General features: G+C 37.9%; 1 protein-coding gene across 2 annotated transcripts in view; it reads right to left on the bottom strand.

Annotated features, from left to right (window-relative positions):
* MCTP1 (multiple C2 and transmembrane domain containing 1) overlaps nt 1–15,800 on the bottom strand; it is a 285,660-nt gene that overhangs the window by 134,000 nt on the left and 135,860 nt on the right. The window contains exon 6 of one of the 2 annotated variants that reach the window (XM_050912970.1): nt 11,743–11,781. The exons of the other annotated variant lie outside the window; for it this stretch is intronic. Within the exon in view, the coding sequence (XP_050768927.1) occupies nt 11,743–11,781 (39 nt within the window). The remainder of the gene's footprint in view (nt 1–11,742; nt 11,782–15,800) is intronic. 2 annotated transcript variants of the gene reach the window in all.

Genomic DNA, 15,800 nt, shown 5'->3' with positions numbered 1-15,800 from the left:
TATTTTCAATGGCTCTTAAAATAATTTGCTGCATTAGAGCAGCTGCCACCATATAAAACACACTGATTTTTTTATGACCAGCAGGGAGTTTCATCAACGGGGGTAATTTACATACGAGGTGGCAAGGCAAGATCTAAATGACCAAGTGCAGAGCGTAAAATGACAGATGGGTCAGACAGCAGATTACAAGAGTCAGGCAGAAACCCTGAGAACAAGCGTTCACGTGTTGCTGGAGAAAGCCCTTTTGGGTCAGAGCCCGATCTCTCAGTCTATGACACACAAAGCGCCTTGCAGAGCCCAGTGGCATGGTGAGCGACAGCGAAGCTGCAGCGTCTACATCTCAATCTGCTGGAAGACAAGCAGCCGGCTGCTAAAAGTGAAGTGGTGTGGGCTGGTTGTGGCTCTTTCTTCCTCGAGGTAGGGAATTTGCACCGCGGTGGTGCTCTGTTCTCTCTGTCTTTACCGGTAACACGCAGATCCATGGAACAGCAAAAGGAAGACATACTGAAAGAGTCTGGAGCTAAAGCTATTGAGATTTCCTGGCCATGAAAGGCATGGGGCTATGTGGCCTTCTCCAGCAAGAATAACTTCCAGCTGGCGCATTTCTTGTTTCCAAGGAAGACTGAACAGCATCTGAACAGACATCTAAAACAGGCTTTCCTTCCAGTCAAAGTCATCCTTATCCTCAGAAATTACAGATACTGACATAATCTCTGATTTCATATAGTCTTGCAGGAAGTAAAATAAATACATATGAATGTTTAGATTTCAAGTCAAATTTGACAAAAAGCTAACAGATGAAAAAATGGGAAAATAAGACTGATTTCACATTTTAGAGTTCTTCCCTCATGAACTTAATTTAACAGTGTGAGGCAGGTACATCCTATCTAGGTACGTTTTTAGGTATCGAAGCAACCTTCTGTAATCCAGCCCACAGTGAGTTAGTTACAAAGTCAGAAGGGAAACCATGAGAGTAAAACGAAGAAATGAGCACAGATATTTCCAAATTTCTCCGGTGAAGGAATATTTCTCAAGACTAATTCTTAGACAACTTACTTCCCTCAGAAAGCAGGTAATGAGTATTGCACCCTGGCTTCACTCTTCTGCCACAAACAGAAAAAAACATGAAGAAACTGCACAGCTTTTAATTTATCCAGGAATAGGTGGGAAGTTACATATTTCATAATATTTCCATCTGAAACTGGCCATACTGTCTATATAATGCCACAATTTGGAAAGAAGCAAGGTCAAGATCTCAGGCCACAACCAACTGTCATTAATGTGGGATTATTATTCATTCTTGTGCATTTATATGCAGGCATGGAGACTCCCACCTGTCATGTTCTAAACAAAAAAAAAAGGGGGGGGGGAAGTTGCAGCCTGCATACTGTGAAGCTTTCTCTCTCTCTTTTCCCAAAAGGAAATTAAAATTAGACTTCTGAAAAGGAGTCTTGCACGTCAAAAGATACTCAAAGCTGCCTGTGAAAGAAAAACTCACATCTTTTCATATCCATACACTGCTTTAATGCTTCTACTATAAGCAGCTTGCAAAACCAAAATTTTCTTACATGATAAAATTAGCTTTTATTTGTGTTCCACCTATTCTGTCTAAATGTGGGGTAGTGGGAGCACTAGGGATGCCAACAGCAGAAAATCTGACACAGAACTGTAGCCTCTATTAGATACGATTAATATAGTTAGCCAAATACAAAGTCAGAGCTGAAAGATGATCTTACAACGCGGCTTAATGTTCTACATACGGTTACGTACTACTGGGTAACATACCTGGGTGGGAAACCAGCTAGGCTTAGCCAGAATCTGGGCGTTGTTCCCAGGTTCATCAAGACCAGGTTCTTGATGAGTGTATTAATTGCCACAACTTCATTGTTACTTTCTTCAAAAGAAGAGATGCCTTTTGTAAGTACTTTTGAAAATCCTGTAAGTATTTATCTTTGCGTATCTAAGCCACCTTTGAAACTCTAGCCTATAATGAGTTGGAGAAACCCCACAATCTGTCCTCTCCCAGCCTGGCCTCACCTCTTCATTGATCAGTCCTCATGCCCTGCAAAGCACCACCTCTCTCACTTGCATGTCCTTGTGCCCACGCAAACAGACTCTGCTTTTACTAAATCTCCTCGTTACACACACCACTAGGACACACTCGTCCCTCTCTGCGTCCTTGAACACAAGATCTGTTGTTCACGAATAGCTGAAAAATAGACAGAAATAGAACAGTGTGCCTACCATAAGCTTATTTAAAAAAAAAAAAAGTTTAAAAAAGCAAATAAATAATGCAGCTATATGTCCTGCAGAGACATCTCTATCCAAAGAATTACCTTGGCTTGGGAGCTTTAAATAAAATACCAATCAAGAAAATAATGAAAGAACGTAGGAAAGAATCACACTCCTCTCCATTGCTGAACAGAGGACAGATGTACAAATACAGGAGAGTGAATCAAAGCCAGTGTTGTAAATGACTGTTGCAAACTCAAGTAAACAGAATTCTTCTCCCCCAGTTTCTAGGACGCTTGCACGGCTTGGATAAAACATTTAAAATAAAGACTGAGAAAGTCAACAGGTACAGCTGCTAGTTATACGTACCTTGTCCACACAACGAAAAAATCAAGGGATAGTCATACACATTCACAATGCTTTTCCTCTACTAGAAACAACACAAAGTATAACACCTTGCAGAAATCATCAACATGTAGACACTGAGCTACAAAAATGCCTTCAATGGGATCATGATGATTCCTATTTAATGTTTTCTCGTTGTGACTAACCAAGTTTGGTAAATGGGACTACTACCAATAATTACTGCAATATGAAAGAACATTTACCTTAACTTTCTATCAACTATATTTTATATTTTAGGATATTTTAATTCCAGGTGAAGCTAATCTAAATTTCTGTAGTTGAGAAATTTACACTGCTCTATACCCTGTGTGTTTTCAATATGACTGCCATGTTAAATCTGGTTTAGGATGTTTGCTCGAACAACTCGATATTGTCACTGTAGTAGCAATCTTGTGGTGACACTACAACATTTGTAATAAGCGCTGATACTTTTGCAGCGTTTCACGCGTTTTTGTGGTTTGCTAAATCCAATAATTGTGCACTCTACTTAAGTGCACTTGCTGGAGCCAGCTCAGGTGTAACATGATGAAGGCTGTGCCTCTATTAAGCACTCACTATGACTCTTCTGGAAAAGGGTGGAAATATTTATACAAGACAATGGTGTGCCGGCAGAAGCTGTCAGAGAGGCTGTGTCAGTACATTCCTAACCTTCTCCCTTGTCTTCCTCCCAGCAACTCCTCTTGGAAACTGTGGTTGCAAAATGTGAAAGTCAACAGGTCTCCTGATGATCCTGTTATTGCCTGGGATGACCAGTGTCACCGTGGTCCTAACACTGATGTGAATGTGACACACAGAAGGACAGCGGCCACCGAGACTTGACTGAAACTCCCTGTGCTTTTGGACTTGCGGGCATGAACCCAGAAAACCCCATACTGAAATGCTACTCTGCTGTTTCGATTGTTAACCATGTATCAGCTGCTATCACTCGCATACAGGTAATGCAAATATAAGCCTCACCAAATATTTGCATAATTTTTATAACCAGATGTCTAACAGACTGGTCTATCTATTCTGACGTTTCTTACTTGTATTCCATTATTTAGTAGCTTTCCATCAAGCACTATTTACAGCTGATAAACTGACATCTAGAACCTCATGGCTTACAAAAGCAAGTATTATCTCAATCTTAGAAAGATTCTTCTTAAAACCCCAAACCCAATAATTCTACCTTGTATTCTGAAATTCCACAGAGTTTTGGTTGAAAGATTCTGGTTGAAAGATTGAACTGATTGCAAATTCCTTCAATTAAGAAATATCATACAACTCTATGCTTCTGCTTGTCTTTGCAATCCTTAGACCACAATTTGCCATTTCCAATTTTATTCTTTCCTCAAGAGGCATCTCATTCCAGTGGAAAAGCATTTTTTTCAAATTTAAAACAGCAAAAAATGCTTCATAAGTCTTTTGATATTAGGAAAAGGCAAATCAGGAGTCACACAAACAAAATATTTTGAATTGGGCATAAAACCATCAGTTAACAAGGCCATAGCTTTTGGCACTTTAGTTTGTGCAACTGGAACACACATCTTTTTAGAATAGCTTCTAAAACAGATTTTAAAAACAGTCAGCAGTTAGGACCTGATAGCCTTACATTTTGCAATTCTTTTTTGTTTAAAATATTCATAAATTGTATTTCTCCTTTTAAAAGTATATGCAAAAAATTCTAAAGCTGAATTAAAGCAAAAATAGTTATCTAAATGCAAATTAAAAATCACTTTAATTCCCTTGCTTTAGGCAGTAAATACATTCTTTTATCACCAATTGTAATTAATCAGAAGTAGCTTCTCAGTTATGACTTTGGGATGATAACATATTTTTACTCTTAGTTTATACATAACCTGTTGCAACCCAGACTAATTTATCTTCATTTCTGGGAAGAATGGACCTTTGGTTCCAATTGATCAAAGTCACACTGAAACAGCTCATCACATATTAATAGTATAAATTAAGAGTATTATTACATTTTAGTGCATTCTAGTATTCCCAGTTCTAAACTTATCATTGATAATATGAAACAGAAGAGAAGGTATAAGAGAAGAGAAGGTGACAACTTTTCCTCCAGATTTTACTGGAATACTGTGACTTGACAGGGCATAGCAGATAATTATTAAATATCTTTTGCCCTACTGTGTTTGGCTAAAGATGCCAAACCACTTGTTCCTCTGTTTGTCCTTAAATTAAAGCACTCAAAAGGTTTTTCTGATGTTTTCTTAATGTGCCATTAACGTAGCAAGTTTAACATGTGGTCTGATCATGTTTGAACTCAATTTAATGGCAATTCTCCCACAGATGTGAAAAGGGCAAGAGTAGACCCTTATTCAGATGAAAACAATTTGCAGTGAAATGAAGAACATTTCTGACAGAGCTCTCTCTCAGTACGCTTTGGCTAAAAGGTACCGTCTTCATTAAAATACCTTTGCTTAAATAGTCATAGTTACATCAGAAAACATGAGCTAATCTTATTTCTTTCTATACAAATTGTGAATAGAGGCAGTGAGTATACTAATTAGTCCTCCAGGAGTGTAGCATTTGTTGAAATAAAGTATTTATATGGGATAGCACCTCACTCATGCTCTAGCTAAGCTGGTCAAAAGTTTTCCCAATAAACATCAGGAAATGCTGTTCAGAGAAAATCAAACCTCTATGTGGGAACATGCCAATTTCATCAGAACTTTTAAAAAACCCAAGGTATATAAAGAGCTTGGTCAGCCAGTATTATGGCTTTTGGTCCCCCATCCTCCCTATGAGTATCTATAGGATCACTAACTCATCAGTACACTGTCTAGTGAACACAGGAGATACACTAGAGTTACTATCCACGTCCACAACCAGGGAGGACAACTGTTGCCTATGAGGCAAAAATTACACTGACACCTTCTCAACTTCAGTTTGGAAGACCTAAATTAATATTGAGACAGAGTGTGATCACTCTCATACTCGTGTTTTGTAAATTAAGTAAGCAGAAAGGGAAGACATGTTGACAACTGATCAAAGCAACCTTGATTTCCAAATGTTTTCCACCCTGAAAGTTCAGGACAAGAAGACTCAGGTGCTGTACCTTCTTCTCAATTATTGTGTTAAAAACAGCTATTTTGCTTACTTGAGCAGCAACACTGTATGTGCCCTATATAAATTACCAGAACTTTTCAGCAGGTATCAGACCTCGGTGCTCTCATCTTAGACTGTGTACTTTGTTGTCCTACAGGACTACGAACACAATGAAGCTTATGAAGGTTCTCAGATGAAAGCAAAACACATTTATCTGTCTCATTTCTTTTCTCTGGGAATGGCCAGTAAATCCACATTGTGTCAAGTCCCTCTATGCTACAGCAGAAACGGGGAGACATATAAAGTATCGGTAATTGCTAGTGCAGTCCCTGTCCTTACAAAGAGGCTTCCTCCATGCTCTACAACTATCAGTGAGTGAACATCCAGCAATGGCTGTTAGCAAACCAGTCTGACCGCATAGCTTCACCTGACCTTGTACTGGGTCTGGCTGGGATGGAGTTCCCTTTCCTCACAGCAGTCCATAGGGCGCTGTACTTTGCATTTGTGGCTAAACCAGCGTTAATAACCCAGGAACGTTTTGGCTACTGCTGATCAGTGCTCAAACACCATCAAGGCTTGTGCCGGCTGGGCTCAACCCACCAGACTTGTTAATTTCTCCCATCTTCTCACTACTCATTCTGACCTATTTTCTGCTCACAGTAAAACTTCATTCCAAATACCACTGTTTTGTTTCCTCTTACACGCTCCTAATCGTTAGTATTTGAGCACTCAAAACTTCCTCTGAATTAAGTGTGTATATATATATATATATACACACACACATATATTTCAAAGGATCATTTTTTTCAGACTCACTCTAAAATGTGTATAAAAATTGTGCCGAAATCACTGTGATAAAACATATCCATCTGTGTTGTGGGAAGAGATGAGCTTAATTTGCACTGTTAGACACTAGGGAAAAAACAGCCTTTAATGGAAATGATAGTTAAGCACTGGAACCGGCTCTCTGGGGAGGTTGTAGAATATCCATCACTGCAGATTTTTAAGGACAGATTAAACACACACTTGTCAAACACAGTTTAGCTGTCACTGTTCCCACCTTAGGGTAGCAAGACAACTTTTCAGGCTGTTAATCCTATTTTCTGTCTTTTTCACACCTACCCTGCACACAGGTAGATTTTTAAATATCCCAGACACTTGAAATTCTGGCAAGTGAGGTTCGGTCTGTCCACCAACACTAGCTGCCTTGCCATCGACCTTGTCTTCCAGAGACATTCCTGTTATCTTCTGAAGTTCCTTGTCTCTTATTTTTTTGCCTCCGTTTCTCCCACTCAGCACAGCGAGGATAAAACTTTCAAAGCAACCTCTGTGTACATTACCCTGTAAGGAAATAGCACCACCTGAAGCCACTATCCCTTACCCTTTTCTGAATTAACCTCCTGTAATCATACAGAAAATAGTACAGCAGCAGAGGGAACAGGTGATTTTTCATAAAATATTTACTGGTACCTTCAGATTCTTCACAGAAAAGTCTGCCTGCTCTATGAAAAATGAAATGCTCTTTGAGAGAGAGCATCCAAAGAAAGGCTTCTGCTTAAGTTAATGCAAACAATTAATTGTCAAATGCAGGTAGCATTACTTGACAACTCTAAACAAACTACAAGCTGTGTGGTTTTTTTTAAAAAAAGCATGTAGGCTCTTCCCCATTTCCAGCTATAATCAAGGTAAAGTTTTGATTTTGGCTTGGAAATGCATTTGTCAGTGCTGAATTACAATTGCAGCTTCATTGTCCTCAAGTTTAGTATTTATGCTTTTGATTTTAAAGTTAAACACTACTTCACATTAAAAAGTGCTAGAAGCAGTAAGATTTTCTCTTTTAAAAATGTTGGTAGTAAAGGCACAGCAAAAGTAATGAAATCTAGTACTTAAATAAAGAGAACATCATTTTCTCATGAGAAAAAATAGTGCATTTAAACAGTCTCTTCTTTCCTCTGTTATCCGCTTTAGGCTTAATAATGCTAAAGAAAATTTTAAGCTTTTTTTTTTCTTCTATTATTTTTGACAGCATTGCACTGAACACTACAAAAATGGTGAGGAGAAAGAGAGCAATTGTGCACTTCTAACTCACTTTTATGCTGCCAACATTTTAATAGGCTCCCTTCCCATACCCTTTCCTCAGCTATTGATTAAGCCTCTGTGCTGTGGAGAATTAGTACATAAGAAGTCAGAATTGATTTTTTCTTGTTTTCATAACCACAGGAAAAAGGAGAAAACAACTCTTCCCAATTAGTCTGTGCTGGCTCGTGCTGGAAATAGCAACGTTTTACTTCTCATCACATGGATAGCTTGCACCTCAAGGATTCTGTAATGGAAATCACTCCAGCAATTAGCACTATTCATCTCACTGTCAGAGGCGGTGTTGACTATTAGTAATAAATTACCTCTCTTGCAAGCTTGGGCTTTTCTGTGCTCCTTTTATACCTAGACCACAACAACTGTTTTACCAAATTAGATCTGGTATCCAGACAGTTTAGAAAGCAAGAGAGAAGCAGGAAGTTTGTTTCCCCCAACCCAAAGAATGAGAGCCAGCAGGAAAGTCTGCATCTTCAGCAGAGGAATTAATGAAAAAAGGAAAATCCACCCTAGGGGGAAACTGCGGTGGATGTGGAAAACCACGGAAGCAGAACAGGTCAGATCCATACACAGAGAGGAAAGCATTTTGCACAGGTCAAAGTTTTTCTAATAGCTTTTTAAAAAGAAAAATGAAGCTAAAAAATCCTCTATTTGGTTTAAACAAATGACTGACTATTCAGATCCTACAAGCACTGTCTTTTTGCTGTAGCACTTGTCTGCTAACCCACATAATATCTAACAAACTCAACTCTAAACCACAGGAACTGAGGCACGGGCACACTGAGGTTACTGAGTAAACACCTGGATCATAACAAAGTGCATGAAACATTGAATAATCCACTTCCACCTTTACTTGAGGCATAACAGACCTTAGTACAGACGTAGGGGTAGAAACGGAGCTGTTTCCTCTCCCAGACCATGCAGCAAACAGCCCACCACCACCAAAGTTGTAATCACTGGCCACCAGTTTGCTTTAATGCAACACCAAGCTTGTGGTGGATGCAATAAAACAATCAATTCGAAACGGAATGCAAATTGTAACTTCCCAGCAGGAGGTTTTTTTTTTTTAAATGAACAGCTTTTTTTTTTTTTTTTTTTAAATAGCCCACCGGGAGTCTCCTGTTGCTGAAGACAGGAAGTTTGAGCTTCCTTTTCACAGAACAAGGACGTAAATCCTCTGACTTCAAAATTGTTTGAATTTAATTTTTGCTAGATTCAGTGAAAGATGAGTATTCTCTCTGACCTAGACAGCACTAGGAGTGATCTAGCTCCCCTGAATTTTGATGAAGAGTATGTCTGGTATAAAGCAAACATGACAGGGGAAAGTTAAAAAAAAAGCAAAAAATAACAGCAACAGAAGAAAAAAACCAACAAAAGCAAAAGTGGTGTTGCATTTTTGCAACTCCACTAACAAATGTTCACAACACTAGTGTGTTTGAAAACACTGGTTTACACACTAAATAGATAAAAAGCACAGCTGTATTGACCTGGGCATTTCATGAGGCCTTAACTTCATCTTTAGGGTGCATAGGGGGAGCAGTATTTGAAGTAGAGACTCAGAATTTGGCCAAAGTAATTGTTTGCAAGTACACAAATACCATAATACTGTAATAGAGAAAATTAGTTACCGTTCTTTTCACAGCTACTACACATGCCCAAGGAACTATGTGCAAGCAATGCAGTTCATGAATACAAGCAATGCCACAGTGGTCTGCACTGCTGCATCTTAACTTCAAGTTACGTATGTTACAGAAAAGGCGGGCTTCAAGTAACATAAATTTTAAAAAGTAAAATATACTGTCATAATCTGTAAAATCAAATTCATTTATTACTAGAAGTGCCATTGTAAAGACTCTAGAGAGCTAAAAAAGTAGGTTTAGGAAATTTTATAATGATATCTCTAAAAAATTTTAATATTCTGTTTTTTCTCAGCTCTCAGGAGTGTAAGACAGACACTTCCTGAAGAAGAAGGATCTCAAATAGGGCACTTTCTCTATTATCTAACAGCATTAAGCACCTATTTCTAGACATTTTTTTAAATCTGCAAATGACATCTTATTTAATATTCATCATCCTGCACCCCAGGGAACAGCAATTTTTTTGAAGGAATTCTTTGTAAATAAAAGATTTTTTAATTTGTTTTCCTGACAGCAGACCAAAGATCGGGAACTCTGGAATAGCCCCACAAGGCAAATCAGCTCCTGTAGTTTAACTGAGATACTTCTGTATATAAATCACACACACAACACTGCACGTAAGACGTCATACGTGCATCACATCTCTAGGTAAAATTATTACTTCAGCTGAGATAAATGTAGAAAAACGCAGTATTTAAATTCACACATTTGTTATTTGCCAAATCTTTTGATATGTCCCTTTGCAAAAGTGGCAACTACCGAATGAAACGTTATCAAATGAATGTAACAAAGGAGAACGCAGGTAAGTAATTCACTTGAACAGCTCTGAAGAATTCCCAACTATCATGTTGTGCCATTCATTCAGGACTATTGAACCTCACAGTTTTGTCAGTTTGAAATTTGAAGTATGGGAAAGTTCTTCATAAACTAGTTTTACAAACTGTCATCCAACACATTCAGCACATCAGGAGTTAACGCATCACTTTCATGATGCAAAACAGCTCTGCCCTTCACCATCCTCACAGCTCTTCATTAACTCTTCAGAAGTTTGAGCATCTTAGATATTTCAGGAAAAGTTACACGAACCATATGAGAATCAAAATATTACACATCATCACTTCACCAAGTATCTTTGCTTCACAGCTTTCAAAAAGGGAAGAGAGATTGAGTACTGTCCTGCAGCACAGAAGCAGACTGTGTGAAAACTCTGTCCGTAACCCAGGAATTATGAACCCTACTCTCTTTTTTTTTTTTTTAAGGTTAAAAACACTGTGCAAATATTTGTCAGTGAGCACTATATACAACACTGTTTATTAATAACCTTCTATTTAAATTTGTGCATCAATATGCTAGAAAAGTAAATCACTTTACAAAATAAGTGAAATCACCCCACATAGCTATTTCATTTTTCTCATTTTAACACCTTTACATGATAAGATCTCAAAAAAACCCAGATCTACCACACCAGCTCAAGACTTTGAGAAATTTTAATTCTATTTTTAATTATGCAAATAATAAGAAGGCTTAAAACTTGAAAGCAGCATGGCAGCATTAGGTGAGAGTTGCCAGAAAACTACTGAGAAACTACACACTTTTTCTTTTTGGAGACACATACAGGAAAAAGGTAAAAATGGATTGTATTCCACTACAGTCTAACTCCCAGTCTTTCCCTAGTGGAAAAGAGCATACAGTGCTCCTTTTTTGTCACTCACATGACTCCTAAGAGGAGAAAAGCCAGACACCAAATTTGCCTGAAGAGGCATCTAAAGAGCTGTATAAAGTGGAGACCGAGAGTGATGCCTTAAGCACTCAGCTCTTGGAAAGCCTGGCTACGACTGTCACCTGCGCACGTCCAGCACTCAGGGAAATTTGTCTCTGAGAAGCATCACCGTGAAAACTTCCACACACAAAAACTCTAATCACTAAGAGGAGTAAGTAATAGGAAAATGAAAGTTACCCTTTGGCATGAATTCTTCGTTAACATTAACAAGTAAGCTTTAAGGAAATTGTTTATACTGAGAAATTAAAGGTTTTAGAAAAAGAATCAAGACATGTTTGCCACTTATACAAAGTTACTAGATGACTTCAAGAGAGGCTGAAATGCGGTAACAAAGTTGAGAGGTTTAATGATTACATTAAAAGCTCAACTGAAGCTCAACTGTTTCATGATTTTGATTTGATGAAAGACAAAACAATGTCATTAAAACACAATTTGAAGGAGAATAAATCCTGTGGCACAAGTGTTCAGTCCTAGATGGCATGTTTGGTAAAACGTCATAGTTCTTCTAACAAAAAAACCACCAGAAGACCACATGCTAAAAGTTACCTTACTTGATCTTTTCCAACTCTTCCTCATTAGCATTGTCTGAAAATAAAATAGAGCATTTTAATTACCTTTTCTCTGCAAAACAGAAAAGGAGGCCAACTGTCTCCAACGGGACAATCCACATTTAACCACCACTACAACTGAAGCAGCCACACGTACACTCCAGCGACAACTACACAAGACTGAAATAAATCCAGACAACTAGCAGCACTGTTCGCACCCAGGCATACTTTTCTGGGTGGTATGAACATCTCATTTCCAGAGACAATGCATTATGTGAAATTGTTTAAAAAAAAACAAAAAGAATGAACTAGATAAGCAAATGAAAAAAATGAATGTGCCATTACTGATAGTGACTTCAATTTTGACTGATACTTGAATGACAGTTTTTTAAAATTTTTTAGGTTTTTTTCGGAACCCTACTGTTTAGCTCACAGGTGTAGCCACCTAAGAGAAATCCTGCATAAGGATCCTTGGACAGCATGCATCTGTTACAAAATCCTTAAGCTTACCACTAATTAGTTTCACGGCAGTAAAAACAGCTCTTTGGTTTGATAATTATGCACATGGGATAGAAAAAAATTCATACCTTCACACTCTTTAAAAAACCCCAAACGCAGTAGCCCTATCCCGTTACCTAAACAATGTGTAAAACCTTGGCACTGCTAGAGACAATGCTCTGACATGCCGGGAGGCAAAGTGTCCACAGACACAGATTCTGAATCATTAAATAAAAGAGACATACTGGTCAAGACGGATGGGAACAATTTATCTGTGAACACAACTGTTGCTTAAAGCAGTTCTGTGGCAACCCAGAGAAATTAATTTATACAATTTAATAACATTTAGCAGCCTGTTGTTGACACTGAGTAAGAATAAATCAAAGGCCACTAATTGCTATTGAAACTTTGTCATGGAAAACAAACATGATTTTCATTTTTTATTAACTATTGCAAATACACTGTCTTTTTCAGATAATGAAAATAAACTTTGAAATGCAAACATTTTCCTTGCTAAGAAATAAAAGCATTACATGGGGAAAAAATGAAAACGGGAGAAAATATGCGGGGTTTATATTTTTGAAATATCCAGAAACTCTTCAAACAGACACAGTTTTTTGGGAGAAGAAAAACAACTAGCTGCTGAGGAAAATTTTTCAGTTGCTATGGACAGTTAAAGCCTAAAGGCTCTGCCATAAGTTAATGATAATTGTAGCACTGTGGCTTTGGAAAATAGGCATAGATACTAAATGTTTTATAAAGCTGGAGAAAGCCATTTAACTCATTTTTACAGGAGAGGCACATAAGAATTAAGCAGCTTGAGGCCCACAGCAGGCCCTGGAGAAAAACTCCAGGTTCCTGGGTCCTGTCCAGCATAGCACAGGTCCTCCCTTTGTCATCGTTGCCGAATCCTACACAGCTACAAGCCAGAGCACAAACTCAGCTTCACTGGGCTTCAGACCGGGCTGTGAGCAAGGAGGAGAACACGGCCCGACAGCTGAATTAGCTACGTATCAAATATTATTTCATCTCTGCAGAGTTCAGTTTGAGCAGTAGCTACAGAAATGTGTGACCATACTTGTTGAGTGCATCAGCATCAGCTGCAGCAGGATAAGCTGAAGCCATCATAACCATCCTCAGAAGCCAATAAAACAAATATATAGCATAGGGCAGACTAGGATGGATGATCTACATGGAACTTTTTCATCTGAAAATATTCCATGCCCCGAGTCCATCTCTGTCATTCTTTTTTTCTATGATGTTATTATCCCTCTGGCAAATAAAAAAAAATAATATTGCATTACAAGATTTAAGACAGCAAGCAAATTGACAGCATATTAATGTTGTTAATATTTTCATATGAAGCAAAAAAATATTAAGCCTCATTTGGGATAAATTATTTAAGGGAAAAACAATGCCGCGAATTTTATTCTCATTAAATAACAACATCCAAGTAGCACTCATATGTTTCCTTTTTTCCATTTTCTGTGCTACTCAGGGCCTTGGGCAGTGGTGGAACAGTAGTCCCCAATCTCTGCTGGCCCCAACACAACAGTTCTCATCAAGCTGCTAACTTTTTCATTTCCTGTAGCCAAGAGCTGCCTCTAAGACCGAGGCTGGAAACAACTCTTGTAGAGAAGACATGGGAGACAGGCAGCTCTGATGAACTCGCAGTCACTCTGCAAGTTCTCCAGTGACGAAATCTGTGCACTGAACTCTGCTGGAGGAAGAGCCAGAAAAACTCGCATGCACTGCGGCACCCATGACTACACCACCAAACACAGAATCTGCAGACACCACGTACACATTTTTAATTGGCATGCATGCAGCTACAAATGGCACACAGGCATGCACAGCACTACATGTATCCGAAGGGAAATATTGATGGAATACTGTTGGAATTAAAGAAACAAAACAAGCTTCACTGGAGCAGGTCTACGGAAAAAATCAAGTCATTGCTAGTTCTGACTTCTTTTAAACTGGTCATCAAAAGGAGAAATTAATGAAAAATACAGAAAGTACATCATAAACACATTATTTTTTTAAAAGAAGAGTTAAAAATAATGAAAATTTTTTAGAGCTCACAGGTTTTAACATTTTTATATATACGTACTTTTCCGATACTTATTTATTTCACTTCTTAGTTTACACTAGTTATCTAAGCTATCTATCCTCTCAAAGCAAAATAATTAAAAATGCTGCATTAATGTAAAGGACAAGTATTGTTAACACCACAGAGCAAATGCAAACGAATTATTGGAACTAGTGCTACTGCAACTTAATTGTGTTAGGCCGTAAATAGATTTATACTTTTCAGGAATACTGAAGACAATCTTATTTTTATGGTTGTATAATTCGTTCAGCAATTTTGATTCACAATTTGTGATTGTTCAAAAATCAGAACAAATCAGATTGCCTTAATTTATCAAAATTCAATAGGACTTCTCATGTACATAGTTTGAATGAGCTATTACAAGATTATTACTTTACAAGTTCACATTTTTATGCCACAAAAGGCAGATACTTACATACAAGATTTGCTAGAAATTTGTATTTGTTCACCTGCCCATATTCTTACATTAATATTCAGTGGTAACTCCAGGCTACTTCTGCATTTTCTTCCAATAAAACGTACCACAAAAATCAAATAGTGTGTTCTTATTTATGAAACTAGTATACTGATCTCCTTCAATTGAAACCATGTACCAATATTCTTCTCCTGGAAAAACACAAATTGTAAACGACTTAAGCATTGTTTTTCACAATCCACCAGGACTCAAAGATAAATACTCCCCTCTCCTAGTCTGTAATATAATTTTACATACAGTTATAGGAACATATGCATATGTTAATATTCTTAATTGATATCTGAATGCAAAGATGTAATCTGTTTTGATCCTAGGAAACACGACCTTCCAGCTATGAATTCTAGAGAACATCTCTCATCAGTCAGCACACAGAAAATCTGTATTTCATTAGAATTTCTTTCAGAAAGATAAGGAAGAGAATGCTCCTTTGTGTACCAAATCTCTCTCTCATCTCTTTGCACGCCTCAAGGCTTCACAAAAGGCAGTTCCACCCAAAACAAAATAAACTATTACTCTGTCAAACTCACTGCTTATTTTGTAAATCGTTTGTAATAATACCTCTCTCACAGGCAGGTGGCAATATACAAGGCCCCCAATTTTGTACCATTTAACTTCAAACTTCCAACTGGAGTATCTTGTCCTCCAGCAGTGTTGGTTATCTCTTATGCAGTGCGACAGGATGCATCTTCCTGTAATGTACAGCTACATTATTTTGATATGCCAATAAAATGCTTTGCTACAAGCCCTGTCCTCTAACTACACAAACGCATCGTCAAAAGACTTTATCTGCTCATCAATGCATGACCTCCAAAACACTCTCAGTCGCTCGAGTTCAGGCAGTGAAGGGATCTCCTTGGAAAGTCTAATCCGCATCAAGAAGTTACCGAACGACACATCACAAACAGCAAGCCTTGTTCAACAGGGCTGGGTTTGGATTATGGCTATAGAGCTGCCCAAAATACAGGATCAA

This window comes from Gymnogyps californianus, chromosome Z (assembly GCF_018139145.2).
Source record: "Gymnogyps californianus isolate 813 chromosome Z, ASM1813914v2, whole genome shotgun sequence".
In the NCBI taxonomy this organism is placed as follows: Eukaryota; Metazoa; Chordata; class Aves; order Accipitriformes; family Cathartidae; genus Gymnogyps; species Gymnogyps californianus.
This window is presented reverse-complemented; position numbering and strand designations above follow the sequence as displayed.